The sequence below is a fragment of the Aricia agestis genome, chromosome 5 (assembly GCF_905147365.1).
Source record: "Aricia agestis chromosome 5, ilAriAges1.1, whole genome shotgun sequence".
NCBI lineage: Eukaryota > Metazoa > Arthropoda > Insecta > Lepidoptera > Lycaenidae > Aricia > Aricia agestis.
The window spans coordinates 10,047,392-10,064,771 of record NC_056410.1 but is presented as its reverse complement, the minus strand read 5'-3'; the positions used below and the strand labels follow the sequence as shown (position 1 = coordinate 10,064,771).

General features: G+C 33.9%; 1 protein-coding gene across 2 annotated transcripts in view; it reads left to right on the top strand.

The window, feature by feature from the left end:
* The window catches only part of LOC121727173, a 72,307-nt gene that overhangs the window by 25,213 nt on the left and 29,714 nt on the right, over nucleotides 1-17,380 (top strand). Inside the window, exon 1 of one of the 2 annotated variants that reach the window (XM_042114854.1) lies at nucleotides 11,706-11,844. The exons of the other annotated variant lie outside the window; for it this stretch is intronic. Coding sequence (XP_041970788.1) covers nucleotides 11,794-11,844 — 51 coding nt within the window. The 5' untranslated portion in view covers nucleotides 11,706-11,793. Of the gene's footprint in view, nucleotides 1-11,705; nucleotides 11,845-17,380 lie in introns of those variants that run through there. 2 annotated transcript variants of the gene reach the window in all.

Below are 17,380 nucleotides of genomic sequence, written 5' to 3'. Positions count from 1 at the left end.
TAGGTCGGGATATAGCACCATAGATCATATACAGACAATCGAACAAATTATTCAAAAATTTAAAGAATACAACAGACCCCTCTACATGGCGTTTATCGACTGCAGCAAAGCCTTCGATACCATCAACCACGGCTACATTTGGAAAGCACTGAAGACGTTAAACATAAATACCAAATACATAAACATAATAAGAAATATATACAAAAACTGTACAAGCAGAATAAAACTAGAAAGCATTGGCGAACCCTTTAGAATAGAGCGTGGCACTCCACGCTCTATTCTAAAGAGTATAAAGGATGTAATAGACAGGGTGACCCACTGTCACCAAAGCTTTTTATAGCCGTGCTGCAAGACACTTTCAGCCGAATAAACTGGGCAAAGAGAGGCATACAAATAAACGAGACATACCTTAACCACCTAAGATTTGCAGACGACCTAGTTATACTGGCAGAAACACCTAAAGACTTGGAAGAAATGATAACAAAACTCGATCTAGAGAGTAAAAAGGTAGGACTGAATATGAACAAAAACAAAACCAAAATAATGACCAACAACAACAACAAAAGACCAATAAAATTAAACGGACAAACAATCGATTATGTGGACAGCTATGTTTACCTGGGAAAACAAATGACAATGGACACAAACAGTAATGTAGAGGAGGTAACAAGACGAATCAATCTAACATGGAAAAAATTCTGGTCTTTGAAAGAAATATTAAAAGGTAACTACAACTTACCCACAAAGAAAATTATTATGGAAAGCTGCATCCTATACGGCTGCTAAACATGGCCATTCACAAAAAACATTAAAACCAAAATAAAAAACACCCAAAAAGCAATGGAGAGAAGCATGCTAAGGATAAGAAAGATTGATAAAATAAGGAGTGAAATAATAAGGGAAAAAACAAAAATCTCAGATGCATTAAAACATGCACTTACCTTGAAATGGCAATGGGCTGGACATATCGCTCGCTTCAAAGACAAGAGGTGGATATTCGTGATAACCAAATGGAAAGGGCCCACGGGCAAAAGAAAAGTAGGCAACCAAAACAAAATTGGTCACACGATATAGTCCAAATAGCTGGGAAAGATTGGATTGACAAAGCCATGGATAGAGAAGGCTGGAGAAGGCTGGGGGAGGCCTATACCCGAGAAGGGGCAACTTCACCACATTCAACTAGTACTGTCAATTAAACAACTCTTATTGTAATTTTTACTAGGTGGTGAACTGAACAAAAGGCTATAATAATAATAATAATAATCATCTAAGCTAATCAATAATGGCAACATCTAGGCACTTGAAATTTTCATAAAGGCCTTAGTTATGTCTACTTTAATAATTATTATTTTAATAATAATATTTAAATAAAATAAAAATTTAAGGAGGGCTCCCATACAAAAACACAATTTTTGGCCTATTTTTCGTCCACAACGGTACGGAACCCTTCGTGCGCGAGTCCGACTCGCACTTGGCCGATTTACTCACAGTCTCATAAAGTTATACAATTTAATGACTTGGAGCGACTGAGAGAGACAGACGGTCAAAGCCACTCAGGTTAGGGAGATAATAAGTAAATGTTTCTGTTCTTTCCTTTCCCATGAAAATTTTGATGGTATTGTAGCACGCACCTGATGGTAATAGTTGGATATAAATGATGTCATCAATTTGAGTCGACTTCCGTCACGGACCACCTAGTTCTGCGGAAACGTCGTCTTTTACAATAATTCGCTTAAAATTATAAGTAGAACAGTTATATTTGAACATTTCATTCAGACTAAAAGTGGTACAATTTCAGTTCTATAAAATATTTTTGTTAAAATTACATAAATAATATTCTCATGTGCATTTTGAAGCTACAATTGTTTATTTAAAAAAGCTTTTACCATTATTTTGCTATGTAAAGAAACTGTATTTTATACATACGGGACTCGTTATAGAAGACATTCATTGTTTTACGCCAACGCTTAAATAAAGACATTAGTGATAGCTGGTTTTCCAGATAAAATAAGCTGTTACGAGTATCTAAATTTGTACGATATCTCTTTGTAGCAAGAAGCGCTGATGTATTTAAGTTCTTGTATTTTTTATGATGCCCGGTTTCTAAAGATTTTGGACGGGACTTTATCTTCACTACCACTTTTTATTGGCTAACCTCAAAACAATTAAACAACGCTGTTGAAAAAAATCTCAAAAATACGATAAGTTTTATTTTTTCCCTGCACTTTCCTGAAAAACAACCTCTTCTATAGAGAATGTGTTGTATGATTGCTACCTCCACCACTTTTGCTACCTCCATGTTATGGAACAATTACTGCCATTAATTTGGTCGAATTAGATCGTAGTTAAGATACAGAGCCATGTAGACGTCAGCTATTATAAAATTGTATTTGATGGTTCAGACCGTGCAGTAGACTTTGTGAATGGACTGTGAGAGTGTTGTGTCGCGCTAATGTTACTGTTGTAATGAGGGGACGTGGGAATTTAGATCTGGATCATTTGGAGTAGCATCCTCCTTTTTGGTAGTCGGTAAATACGTAGTCTTTGAATAACTAAAGCTTCTTATGTAGATTTAGAAGAAAATTTAATTATTGATACGGGACGTTAATACCCATAGACACTACTGAAGCCTAATCAGCGGTATAGTTGATTAGGACCTCTTCAGCTGTTACAAACGTTAGAGGCTATGGTTTCCCTTAATTGATAAATTATGTTCTGCATGCTATAGGCAACTTCGCTATTAGGCTTTAAGATAGATATCTTGATAAGGAAGTTAATTTAAAGTAGAAAAACAGATAGTTACAGTTTAAAGTGAATTAGTCATACGACTGTTAGACCTTATATAACTCACAAACTGGGGCCCAAGCAGCCCGGTGAACCGTGACCGTTTGACCTGCAACTTGATGACTCACCCTCTAGATTTGGTACTACTAACCACTGAAGAAACCATTGTTACGATAAACAATACGATGAACTCTTCGCAGGCAAACACACGCAATTGTAGCACCAATGAGACGAATATAAGGACTAAATTCAGATGCACTTTTTTGTTCGTTGAGAGCTTTTACGGCACTATGAATTTGATGGCGAACAATTTTAAGACACGATCATTAAATTAAGAGCGTCTGGTTGGTTTTGTGATTCGTAATTTTGAAGTGTATTTCTTTATATTCCATTGTGCATATGGTTACAATGAAACAATATATATATATATATATATATATATATATATATATATATATATATATATATATATATATATATATATATATATATATATATATATATATATATATATATATATATATATATATATATAAATATATATATAAATATATATATATTTTTTTCTTGTTTCATTGTTAACAAAATATATAGAGGGTGAGTCATCAAGTTAATTGGAATCTCGGAATCGGCTCCAACGATTTTCATGACATTTTGTATATAGGGGGTTTCGGGGGCGAAAAATCGATCTAGCTAGGAATCATTTGTAGAAAATGTCATTTAATTCGTGTTTTATCGAATACCGAGCAAAGCTCGGTCAAATAGCTAGTAATAAATTAATTATGTACCAACAATACTGATTTACATCGATAAAGTTTCCTATTTAGCTCTACGTTAAAATGCTTGACTAGCAAAAAATTATATCAATGGTTTCTAATCTAATCTATGTTATCTAACATCATGTAATTTAGTGAGGATTGACACCTCATAATTTGGACATCGAATGCAAAACAATCGCTAGAATTACGTTCGGTAATGAATAAATTATATTCGTACATCGGGCCGTAATCTAAGACTGTAAATCTTATAGGAGCCTCGTGTGGGAAAGCCAGCGAAGCACAACCGCGTCTGGGGTAACGGCCTGATTATAGCAGGTGGTCAAAGGTAAAGGTAGCCCATAACATAATTGTGCCACAAGGAACGCTCCTTGGACACCACTCAATTATAGTGTACGTACTTGGACATTTCTTCCGCATTGCCCGATGTCCATTGTGTCATGTGTCTATACTTTTTACATGCGTCTCGCAGTCGCTACTAGGAAATGATTGCAAATCTCTGTCATTATTTTCATACACTACGTGTACTTTTTCCATTGTTGCAGCATAAGCAAAAACTCTACCTTATGTAGATTACCTATATACGTAATTTTTTTCAGCCCCTCATATTTATGTATAATGTTATCACTGAAAACACATCTCTTTACTTTAATATACCAATAAACACTCTTAATAAAGCACTCATTTAAATGCAATAATCAATTGTATTTTACGGTGTTGGTTTTGGCCCGGCGTCTGTGGGAGCGCGGTCGGTGATTCCCTCTCATATTATTTAAATCTATCGAGAATCGAGATGATTGTTGCGGTTTAATACTTGGTGCATGTGAACTGCAACGCAAACGGGTCTGATTCTCATACTTCGAATGTTGATTCGATTTCAGGCTGTCTCACTCGTGCGCGAGACCGAATATGTGCGAAACAGGCACTTACATACTCCAACCGTACAAATCTAATCCAACGGAAGACGAAAATTTTCGTATTTTGGTGAATAGCGTTCGTACCATTATTAACTTTGTTTAGGTAAAGGTTAAATTTTGGCGATGTGAGCTATGCCTAAGTTGATTGTTAGATAAGATGAAACTTATCGTCTGTTAAGTAATATTTCTTTGCCATAGTCGCATGCTTAAAAATGATTACCTAACATCAAGAAAGTGCTAAATAAGTTACAATGGGTGTACTTTTTTTGCTAAAATTATTAATTTCACTTTCGCAAAGAAAACAAAACAATGGGAATGTGATCGCAGCTTATGTATTGTTGCAAAATAATTATACAATATTATCTGTTGTAATTCGAAACCTCCATTATTCTCGGTAATCAACAACTAATCATTTTCCTCGACAGCCTTACTGCTAATTGCTATAGATCTGGGACCTTAAAAAAATTAATGTAACTCTAAAAATTAAATAACTTATTAGTATAGTAGGAAAACGTAAAGGAGAACCTTAAGCAAACAAGTAATGTATAGTTCATATCGTCACGTAAGGAATTACGATTTCTTTATTTCTACTCGAGTTGCTAAGTACTAATTTTATGCTACTACAATAAATGCTAGATTTTTGTAGCATTATTTGGTTTGAAAGATTTCAAAACTACGTGTGGTAATTTGTGTTAGGGTACTTGGACATTTTACATTCGATAAAATTTTCGACAGCGAAGTCAGAAATCAAAAATCAATGATATAATATTTTAAACATCTCTCAGTAACTTGTCGCGATGTCTTTGTCAAACTCTTTTTTTTTTAATTTTGCTAACCAAATTGTCGATTGCAACTTGACTAAGCACCCAGTTCTCCCACGGGCATACAAGGAAGCTCGTAGACGCCAGCGGCGATCGCCGTGAGAAATATAGGGCGGTCGCGCTTCGCGGGTCATGCAGGGTATTAAATATTACTACAACAAATACTGTATATTATGTGTGTATTATATTATATTCTTAGAACTTTGTAACCCTTTTTACGCTTTGTGCGCACATTAAGAAGTTATTATTACGGAAAGAGAAAGCATTTTATTTTTTATAAAATTAATAATATAAACCTACAATAATTTTTATGGGTGGTAGCCGTACCTAAATGCCTACTTTTAGATGCGAAAGTCGCTGAAAAGGAATAACAGGGGAGTGGGGACCAAGCTTAACTTCTCTTGCCAGTTTTCATGCCAAAATCTTTGGTACGCATCAAGGTATATAAAGTGTGTTGTAACTTGTAACTTGCTAACCTAAAATTTATTAGAAAACTAGATATACCTATTCTGTTTATCGCAATATCTCTCTATTTAAAATAAAACAATATTCTGAATACTAATTTTATAAATGCGAAAGTGTGTCTGTCTGTATGTCTACCTGTCTGTTACCTCTTCACACCCAAACTGTTCAACCGATTTTGCTGAAATTTTGTAAGGAGATACTTTAAGTCCGGGAAAAGGATATATTATTATACGAGCTTTTGCCCGTGGCTTCGCTCGCGTTAAGAAGGATTATCTATATATATATATATATATATATATATATATATATATATATATATATATATATATATATATATATATATATATATATATATATAAAACTCAAAGGTGACTGACTGATTGACATAGTGATCTATCAACGCACAGCCCAAACCTGTGTGACCTTCGAGTTTTATATATAGATATAGATATAAATTTTTTATCTCGGTAAGGTGTACGGTTCCCGTGCGATTAACGAATTTTCATCAACTTAGAATATAAAGCTAATTAAGTTAATTATATTTGCATCGTAACGTAGTATGGAATACATAGTAACATAATTGGTATGCCATATGCATACTAATTATAGTTTTATAGTTTGGTTTAATATAGACTAACGTGGGAATAATGCGTGTGTTGAAAGTTTACTAATCTGGGAATTAATAATACCGAGAACAATAGAACTTGTTTAAGACAATGAGCGCCATGATATTGGTTTGAATCGAGGTGTCGTGTCGTATTAATAACAGGAATTATACAATTGTTTCGAGTACGAAATTATGGGTACCTGTATAGTTTACATGACAGAAGGTCTATATGCAGGCAGTGACGGATTAGCCCTTAATCAAATTAAGCAATTGCCTAGGGCATCACGTCTGAGGTGAGAAAGGGAGAAAGAGGACCTTTACTCTTCACCAGAAGAGTCAAGGTTCAAAGACCGATTCTAGTTGAGATACGGGTAGGGGGGCCTACAGGCATAGATTGCTTAGGGCATCAAGTAGTCTTAATCCGTCACTATATGCAGGTACTCTAGTACTCTAATAATTGTATTGATGAAGGTGGTTTTCATATTTTCATGATAAAGTTATTGAGTAAAATATAGTAATAATTTTATATTGTTATAACATGATATCTAAAATTCAGCATGTATAGTAATACATGCTGAATTTTAGATATCAAAATAATACAACAGACAATACTTATTCTACAAAAGACATACAAACATAGTAGCTCAAATACTCAGGAGTCCTTGATTTCTTTCAGAGAATAGTTAGAACTTTCTGTACCTGTTTTTACCTTGTTATAATATCCTTTCTCTTCTTAAAGCAGATAGAGCTTTAGAAATAAAGTCTTAACTTTTTTACCATTTGCGTTGTTGCTATTAAAGTTTTGTAGGCACTAAGTGTTTATATCAAAGTACAGCCAAACTTGTATCTTTCTAATACATTTTGTTTGAATATTCTTAATAATCATTTTAGAGCTAATATCATAAAGTAGCTAATATAATTTGTTACAGAAAAAAATCGTCTTTAAAGTTATTTCAACCTAAAGCTTTACTCTATGTATTAGTCTTGAGAAATGAAGAGCTTTTAAAACCTCTAAATAACGTTTCTGGATAATTTATCGTCGTGTGTTTTATGTTTGTATAAACTGCTCTATATTTTCGTCTGAACAAACGGCGGCCATAACAAGCAGGTATGCTAATTCGTTCACAAAGATGTTCTGTCTGCATTTCCCCGTTTAGGATCCCAAAGTTTCCGTAACGGTAACTTGTTAGTTAACTTGGCAGCTTCAAACTGGTTTTAGTTTACTACGACTTACTACGAATGCAAATGAACGCTATTGATATTGTAAAATTGGCCTTATTAGAAAAGCTATAAGAGTGCTTGTTGTTTATACTGGACGAAGATTAACGAGGAATAGAAAAAAAAATTGAATAATAAATTGAGTTTTTATACTCTAACTATTAGATTTTACTGATTTGAACGGATCTTTACGATTCAAAGTTTTCTTAAAAATGTATGGCGTAAGCAACACTTTGTTATTTTAAATAAAATTATCTATGTTTTCTTCAAATTACTATACAACGAAATATAGAGCAAAACTCAAAAGAAATGTTAAAAAGTTACTCACCTATTAACAGTTCGTTAAATAAAAATGCCTTTTGTAATCCTCAACAACATCCTTATAATTTTCATCCAAAAATTCCTCAACATAACCTAATTTAATCATGTCAATTTTAGTTTACCTTCAAATTATGTTATTATGTCGACGAGGGATCTCATAGATTCTTTATTCTTTGATCATATCCAAACATCATATAATTTGATATTTTGATCAAAAACTGGTTTCGAACTCTCGGACTCGTTCATCTCGCCTCTCGGACGCTATTAAGGGTTGAATTAAAAAAAAAGCGTGAAATTACAGATTGTATCTTATAACGACTTATAGTGGTTGAAAAGAAGCTTTTGATAAAGCTTTGTGTGTGCCAGAAGAAGCCTTTAATGATTAATGAAATTCTTATTTGCAGAACTAGAATTTATTAATGATAGAGTTATGGTAGAGCTGTGAACACTTTTCTTTTTGTACTCAACGAACAGTTAGAAAGAGAAGAAAATATATTTTTTAATTATTTATTTTAAATATGTATGGTTTTATCATAATACTATAGTGTGTATTAGTATGTAATAGGTAAGTACGGTATAAGTAGGTTTATTATAATAAAATGTATTTAAAATAAAAGTTATCAGACATTAATGTTTTTAAAACTATTTATCACATCATATTTTAACTAAGTAATATTGTTTTAGAATGCGCCTATTCAACATTCTCATCATCACCCTAAGGTTGGCTTGTAGAGAATGCCACTAGGCATTAAGCCCGCCTATATTTGCATGAAGTGTTAAAAAAAAAACAATCAGAAAACCTGTTTTCAATCGTTAGAATTTTTATTTCAAGTTAAAATATTTTCAACGGTATAACCTATCCATTGTTAAAAAACTCTTCCAGTACCTTTACTTATTACTATCACTCTCACTATAAAGAGATTATACTCCTCTTACCGCTACATGGCACTTTATTCTTTTAAAACATAACCATCCTCTTGGTAAAGTCGGCTAAAAATAAATCCTTGAAGTGACGAGCCAGGCTTCTGGATAATGAAGTAAAGTTATTTCGTTTTTGCATACGCATGTTGGTCCCAGGAATGCAAAATAAATAAGGCTTCACCGCATTCTGTATGTTACTTACTCACTGAATAGAGCAAAAATTGTCTCAGCTCGAAGAATCTTTAAGTTATTTAAAAAATAACTTTTGTTTTCATGGTAACAATCTCGAGACTTACTTTTACCAAAAAATGTGCAATATTTTTAAAAGCTTTGTACATTTTCTCATACCTATACTGTGCTTATAGTGTGTAGACGCATTTAATGTGCTGCCTATACAGTTTTAAGTACATAATCCGATTAAAACAAATTATTTTAACTTAACACTAAATAATACATAAATATATTGCTGAGTTACTTCCAAAGATTACTTTCCTCGAAAAAGCCTCTTCGCCCTTTCGAAATTGGTTTGCGATTTTCGTACTCTGTAAATGTGGCCAGCCTGTCACCAAATAAACATACACATTATGTACACGCAAATATCACCTCACATGTATATTAATTATTACCAAAACACGTTTTAGTATTTTTTTTTGTATAATTACAGTCAGATTTTATGCTAAAAACAAGAAAAACCTTGCGAGTTGTTTCTTGCGCCCTACAATTTAGTTAACCCTGATGATTCTCCGTGTCCGGAGGTCCGTCTTTGTGAGGGATTTCGGGCGTGTAATCAAATCTTCGTATATTAGGATTTAACACGAAACCCACGTCCGGTTTTTATTAATTCGTCATGAATAAGACATTTTTGTTAAATATGCATGTCCATTGTCCATTTTATTTAAAGGTGTAGTTTTAAATACTCAATGTTCTCAGTGTAGAGCGTTGACTATAGGTAGTAGTAGTACTTGTTACTGACTCTATAATACTCTGACTGACTTATAGTCTGTAGACTCTACCACATTCTGTCTTGGCTCGTGAAGTCTTAACTATTATTTTAAAAGTTAAACGAGACTATCTTGATTAAGTATTTATAGGCTTTTAAAGCTACAGTGTTACCATGAAATTAAGTATGCAGAGGCTTTTAAAGCGTTCTAGCTAGTAAAGCCCTATCTCTGTTAAACCGCTTATATTTTTTCTGTAGATCTATTATAGCAACCACCAGATTGCAATGTACATATGTATATTGTATAGAACAATCAGGTAGTATTTAGGTATACCGTTGTGTCGGCGGTAGTTGGCGCACGTGCGCGGCTCGCGGACAAAGGAAACTGGATAGCTGAGCTTTGTTCGCCAACTACCGAGATGTTTCTAAACAGACTATCAATTACACTGGCCTACTGAGTAAAAGTGTTATGTACGGTCGAAATACATAGATCTAATATGTAAGGTACCAATGAAAATCAAAGTCCTCCAAAGTCTAGGGAATTACTCAGATGTGAGTCTCTTAATTTCGACATAGTATATGTGCCAGGTGCCTATTACTATTCGTGACCATCTTAAATAATATTGTACATTACCTAAAAAATTTAGTTTAAAAGCTAAAGTCAAAATGAAAATTAAAGTACAGATTCTGCCGTCTGCGCTATATTGTCGGTATTCGTGTTGTGTTTCGCTTTGTTAAATTTTTTCCAACAGTATACTTTACTTTTGATATCATCTACAATATAACTAGTACAGATGACATCTAAGTGAATATTACAGTTTCAAACTGGTATAATAGAAAATTAATTCGTATATAAAACGAAAACTTTTTTGATGCATGAAGTTATGTTTTAGTCATGTAGCACCTCCATCGTGGGTATCGCAGACACAATAGATTTTCAATTTTATTGATGGGTTAAATTATGTTCAAGTACTAATTCACAATTATTGTATTTGCAACCATTTTCTGCAGGCTGCAGCTAAACCATCTACACTGTTTTATTATTGTACTATTAATCCCTACGAGTTTTAAAAAGCTCAGAACTCGAAGCTTTTAATCGCAAGGTGTTCTTTAATCTCGTACGGTTGGCCGAATTATCCCCGAGTTTTTTTTCTTCTTTTAATATCATTAGCCGAATCTCCCCTCCGCTTCGTATTGAAAAACTTTTTTCGTTCGAACACCTGCACCTGATTGAAAAAAGCTCTATTCATATCAGTAAAACGATTGTATTGCAGGTAGGCTTTTATGTTGAAAAAGCATTGAAGTTTATAAAATAATGAGACAGTAGAGGCAGTTTGCAAAATTTTGTTTAGAAATTTTATGCTCAAAAACTAGTTTTTCAGTGTTTAAAATATAAATCTAATAAACACTGAAAAACTAAAATACAGAATATTGTAAAGCTTACAAATTTGAAAACTCTATTGAATGAACACATGAAAACTCTATAGAATCGTATTGTTGTAGCAGAGAATACATGTTATTAGTTAAGAATGAGACGTGGTCGTGTATTTTAATTACGTCAAAAGTCGTAAAGGTAAAAGCCCTTATCGAGTTGTAGTAAATTCATAACATATTTTTGCTATAGGTCACAACCACAGAAACTTCCTATGGAAGCTTTTTATTATTCTTATTCTGATTAAAATTGTGTATTTATTCATAAATTCAGATCTAAAATGCTATCAGGTAGACGTAGCCATAATTACAATATACAGCCTCCTCATCATAACATCAACAAAAACTTAATACGCTCGGAGCTTACGATAGGATCGTGTTCTTTTTGGGTGTAGGAGACGCTTCACAAGATGGCCGCTGCGCGCTAAAGCCTTAAAGTTGCTGGTTGTGGCCGCCAGGGGCGCTGAGCGGCGCGGGCGCGCACTCCCACGTAAGTTGTCCGGTTGTAAACACACGTACGATCCCACCTATAAACAGTATTAACAATGATGTGAAGTGCTGAACTGTGCTGTGATTTCTGGATTTTTTCACCATGACTAAAACAAAAATGCCCCGTAGTAGTGCTCTATATCATAGCGCCAAGGTGAGTTTTGTCTTTGATTTATGAAATTTGCCATATACGAGTCGTAGGTGGTAGGTATAGCTACTGTGCATTTCATGAATGAAATTTTTTAAAATATGCTACCGAAATGCTGGCTATCGTAAAATAATATCATAGCAGTGTAGAATGTATTGTTATTTTAAGTGGACATGAAATTTGCATACTTTTGAAAGTATGTAAACAAAAGTTACTTTCTTCGATAATTTTAGCTACTCGTGACAATAATCTTATGTAATGTGTATGTAATTGCATGTATTGAATTTTCTGAGATTGTATGTTATACTTATGGCGCGTGTGAGGTAATCTGATCCAGGCGGGTTTGCCTCCAGCCTCCCAAATATCCCGCCTCCCGACCATTCCAGTTTGAATGCAACGAACTTTTCATCTCATTATATTATATCTTTTAGGTACATAATACATGACTGTATTTCGATATCGTGAACATTGAACTGAATATGCTATTGTAATATTGAATTACAATAGCATATTCAGTATTCCTATAATGTCCCAATTAAAGTACGAGTAAAGGTCTCTTGAAGTAAACTACTAGTATAGTATCAAATGACTTGTTCTACTATTAACAACTTAGTTATAATTATTCGTGGAATTACCAAGTTATATTTAGCATCTAATTCCAAGGAATTTAAAACAAAACAGCCACTTTTCAAAATATTTTAACGACGATCCTGATTTACCTGGAGGCTTCCAAAAGAGTAGTAAAAGACATCAACGAGTTCCGAGTGGGACGGAAAATGGTCATCGCTCGATCTCAACGCGTGAGAGCGGGACAGCAAGTATAGTAATTTTGCTTATAGTTGTACGGTCGCCTCACGTCGACAACTGCGGTGAACATCTTTTGAACCTTGTTGTCATTGTGATAAGGTCGAAATGTGGTGCACATTATTTTTTGGCGACTATACTTAATCGTACCGGGATTTTATATAGGCAGGTAGACACGGTCGGCCGGTTTCCCCATTTTAAGGAAAAGGATGCACCATTATAATGGTATATTTTGACTGTATGTAAAACGTTTAGCTAGGGTCTTAGTTCGTTTCGGCCGGTGACCTCTGATGAGCCGTGAATGGTTGTTTAATTGACTATTCATTTATTAGTTATAGTAAATCGTATTTTGTTTTGTAATAGTATTATTAAGAGACTCATATTATGCTATATTGTCAATTACAGTTTCTGTCGAGTAATTTTAACTTTATACGTAAATAATTTTTCCGCAAAACGATAAAATTTTGTCAACGGATCCTTTCACCAATAAGATAGTTGTAACTTGTAGGCTCTACATTATGATTAAATGGTAATAATCAATATCCTGTTTTAAAACTACTTTTAAACCGTTTCCTTAAGTGTAAAGAAATGTTTGTATGTTAAAAGAAGTTGGCCAGAAGACTTATAGTATTTTTAGTTGTACAACTCACAAAATGAAAACGATATGTTAGTTCTCCGAACGTGACCCACTCTTCTGACCGGTCCGGCACGGCGGCCGTAACCTTATCACCCGAAAACTTAACCACGCCTAATACAGATTTAAAAGTTTCTCCTCGAAAATTTTCCATTTCTTTGCAATTGAACGTCGACCTATAGGTAGCTAAAGGCATCTTAGCTACTTTAAACTTTTAGGCTAGCTACTAGCTAGCCTGTGGCTTGGCTTGGTTTCCTTACCTTGCCCTATAAGTAGCTAGTATCTAAGCAACCTATAACCTAGCTAGGCTATACGTTGTCTAGATCCCTTTAAACCTCCATGCTACTTTAAGGTCACAGTAATCTCAGATCAAAGGAAAAGGTTTAAAGCGTTAATGAGCGTAAAGAAAGAAGAGAGTCCTTACAGTCCGTGGTTGAACTTCGACCTTTTCTAGCTGTAAGGCGGAAAATATATACTTAATGATTTATTTTGGATAGTGTTCAAAAACAAAGAAAGTTATATTTATGTAAAATTGTCATGAAAAACTTCGAAGTCATTTGAATTTAAAGTTCTTTATAATAACTTTTAGGTACGGTTAAATCGGTAAGTGATGGGCTATCTTCACTTCTGTTGTTTTAAATAAGATAAAAGAAGCCACTAATCTTCTTTATCTGAATCTACTTGGTGCGAATATTCAAATTGTTTTCGGTGCGCTAATTCCTAACAATGAAAATTATCTGTAGGTTAATCAGTAGCTGTAAATGTAAATCTAATTTAGATACAATACAAACCCTACCTTGCTAAAAATACCTTTATTTTACTTGATTACCTGATAAGTCTAGTTCCAACCTTACAATTTGTTGTTAGTTGATACATAGCTTCCTAATCAAATAGACACAATCGAATGCATATCCAGATCCAGTTATCAGTATATTAGATTAAACTGGGTTTCTAATACCTAAAAATTTTCTTGGCAATTTTCTGTCCAAATTGGTATGGGTAAATACCAAAAACTCCTGCCCTAAACATGGCCCTTAGTTATGTTAGGCTTAGGACTGAGTACATTGCCATTTAACGGTATAGCTGTTGTCCTCTCTGATTTGGTGACCAGCACAGCGTTACTGTCACGGTGTACAATACGCTTAAGGGGAGGTTATTCCTAAATTAGCAGGCCGATGTCTGTCAGTGCTAAAATCGACGTAAAAGACATTAAAATAACATTCATATCAGCGCACCTTGTACAGTGGCGGTTACGACGATCGCCGCGTCCATGATAGGGCGAAATAGGAGAAAAAACCTTTTTACTTAGATAAAAAATAGTATAACTTAACATGTATCCGTACATTTCCCTGTAAAATTTTAATAGTAATCGAACTATCCAAATTATTTTTTGATTGAGTCCCTGTAAGTCCTATAAAACTGAAAATGTTTTTAAAATCGAGGTTGTTTCGGAATTTTTTTTTATCGAGTAAAATTATCTGTATTGTGTTTCTAACCGTAAAAGTCACTAGTTAAAAGATGTATCTATACACGTATATATTTTTCAGTTTTTTTTAATGACGCTTTCTTTAAAAATTACTCATTCTAGAAACGTGAATTTGGAATAACCTAGCCTTAATACGCGGTTTGAACTAATTGAGCTTGCTGCTATAAAAGTGCCTTATTAAAAGCATTAATATAGAGCTCCTTTGTAGTTAATTATAGTATAGCTACAAGCCTACAATATGGAATGCAACTTGTTGTGTCAGATGTTAGTTGTAAAATACGTGTCGAAATGTAGTCGTGCAAAATTCTGGTTCCCGACGAGTCTGACTACATTACATGGATGTCTAAAGATTTTTACTTAATTATAATAATAAACTAGGTTTTAAAGTTTCAATATTCAGGGACTTTAATGTTCCGATCTAAACTTCGCGCGCGGAAGAAAGCTTTTCACGGCATTTTCGCGGCCTGTAAAGGTTTTAAGAGCCTTATAAAGCTGCTATTCGTGCATTTGATTTGCCACATTCAGCATTCTAGCCTGTCTTGTGATTTGGATAAGCAGAATTCTTAAGAGATTCTAAGGATTTAGCCATAAGATGATCTCCTATCGTATTTCAATTAAACATACATAAATAATAGTCGTAAACAGTGTATTTACATAAGATGTTATCGATGGACGATAACTGCATCAACGGTTCACCTGAGTGTTTGGGCGCGCCGCCTCGCTTCCGGAGGGGAAGTGCTTTTGCTATATTTCGACTTCCGTCCGACTACCACTATCCATTTATATGCACTTGTTCAAGTGTCAAGTGCAATGAAATGCTTTAAACATTATTAGAGAGTATTATAAGTAAAGGCCGTTTTTATTGGAAAAAGTCTGAAATTTTTCAAATAAAAATAAATCACTAATTTTCTAGAACAATAGGTAGTATGACTGTATATTTAAGTAAAGAAAAGGAAAGCTCCACAAAATACACCACAGACAGGAATATGTACATGATCAATAAGGCATAATGTAATGTAAAAATATTAATCTCGTCTATACGCTTATATTATAAAGCGCTCCGTCCGCGTCGTCGGAGTGAAAGGCAGCTAATTACTACTTCGGCCGTTCTAATGATTCGCTTACGAATTCTGGCAATCAGTGCCTCGAGAGATGTGTCCATTAGGAAACTAATCTTTAAATGGTAATAAATGACGATAATACTTTAATTTTGATTAGTAGATGTAATAAAAGCCTAAAAACATCTTCATTATAGACTAGATGACGCCCGTTGCTCCAAAATTCGTTTATCGCGTGGAAACCGTTCTATGTCCTTTCCCGAGATATAGTATCTCCATACCAAATTTCAGCAAAATCGGTTGAGCGGTTTGAAGATGTAACCAACACACAGACAGACACAGCATTTATAATATTAATATGGATAGCTTGTCGGAAAACGTAAAAGTTTGTAGGTGATTTTCTCTCACCTGTCAAATTAGTTACCTTAACTTTAATCAATTCAGCCCAAATTCACGTAAGTTTCGTAAGAGGCTTCAAATTAGAGCTAGAACATGCGTCGTTCCCACGCGAACCGTGCAGCGTCAAATGGTGAATAATAAATTCAATATATTGGATGCATCAGTGCTCTCCCCTCACAAAAACGTGTGTAATGTGAAACTATCGCGCTTTTCTTCCACTCGCGCTCCTTTTGAAGGCGCTTCGGTTAGTTTTTAACCACTTTTTACGACGTAATGCGATAAATAAAGCGTTAAAATGTTCTCTTAATGCATTCAATAAATCTTTAAGAACAAATAAGTTATATGGAGAGCATATTGCTGTCTACATATCGATTGCTCTATGAATTATTTAACATGCTAATGTAGTTTAATATACTCAGAAAAAGCCCCAGGTAATATTTATTAGCATATCTGTTGCGGAAAAGCTTTTCAAAATCAAGGTTTTTCTTTGTAATGCTTCGCTAAATGTTATTACTTATTTGAATAATTAATTACTAAGTTATTAACATAACGTCCTGGGAACAAACCTTCGTAATTTTTACTTATATTAATACATAGTTTATGCAATAAAAATGTGCCCAAAGGCACATTTTGATAATGGACGGAATCATACCAACACTGTGTAGTCAATCAATATTAATATTTAAAGCATAGAAATCACAAAAACCAGTTCGCAATTTTTAAAATAATACATGTAGTGCGAAATTGTATTTTATAATATGATCAATAAGGTTGAAAATAAGTTTAAATCAGTAGGTAATAGATAGGCAGTCCCGTTAGTTAATAAACTGCGAAACTTGTTAGTCTGCGTGTGTATTAGTGTAAGCTCGATAGAGACTTTTATATGTACGTTCGACCATCATAGTTAATATTAATAGCGTGTTAATTATTGGATTCTAACCAACAAAATTCGATCACATTAATAACCTCTACAGAACTATGAGAAGATCTCTTACTTTTTTCTTATTGGTATACGATTCTGAGGCAATTTCAGTATGCAACTTTTAGGCTTGATTTATGTGCGTCCGAGCGACAGAGCTGTTTGGCTTATAAACAACAAAGCGGGTGCATATAAATCGAGACTTACGTGTGAATATTACAAGACTTGATTTGATTGATAAC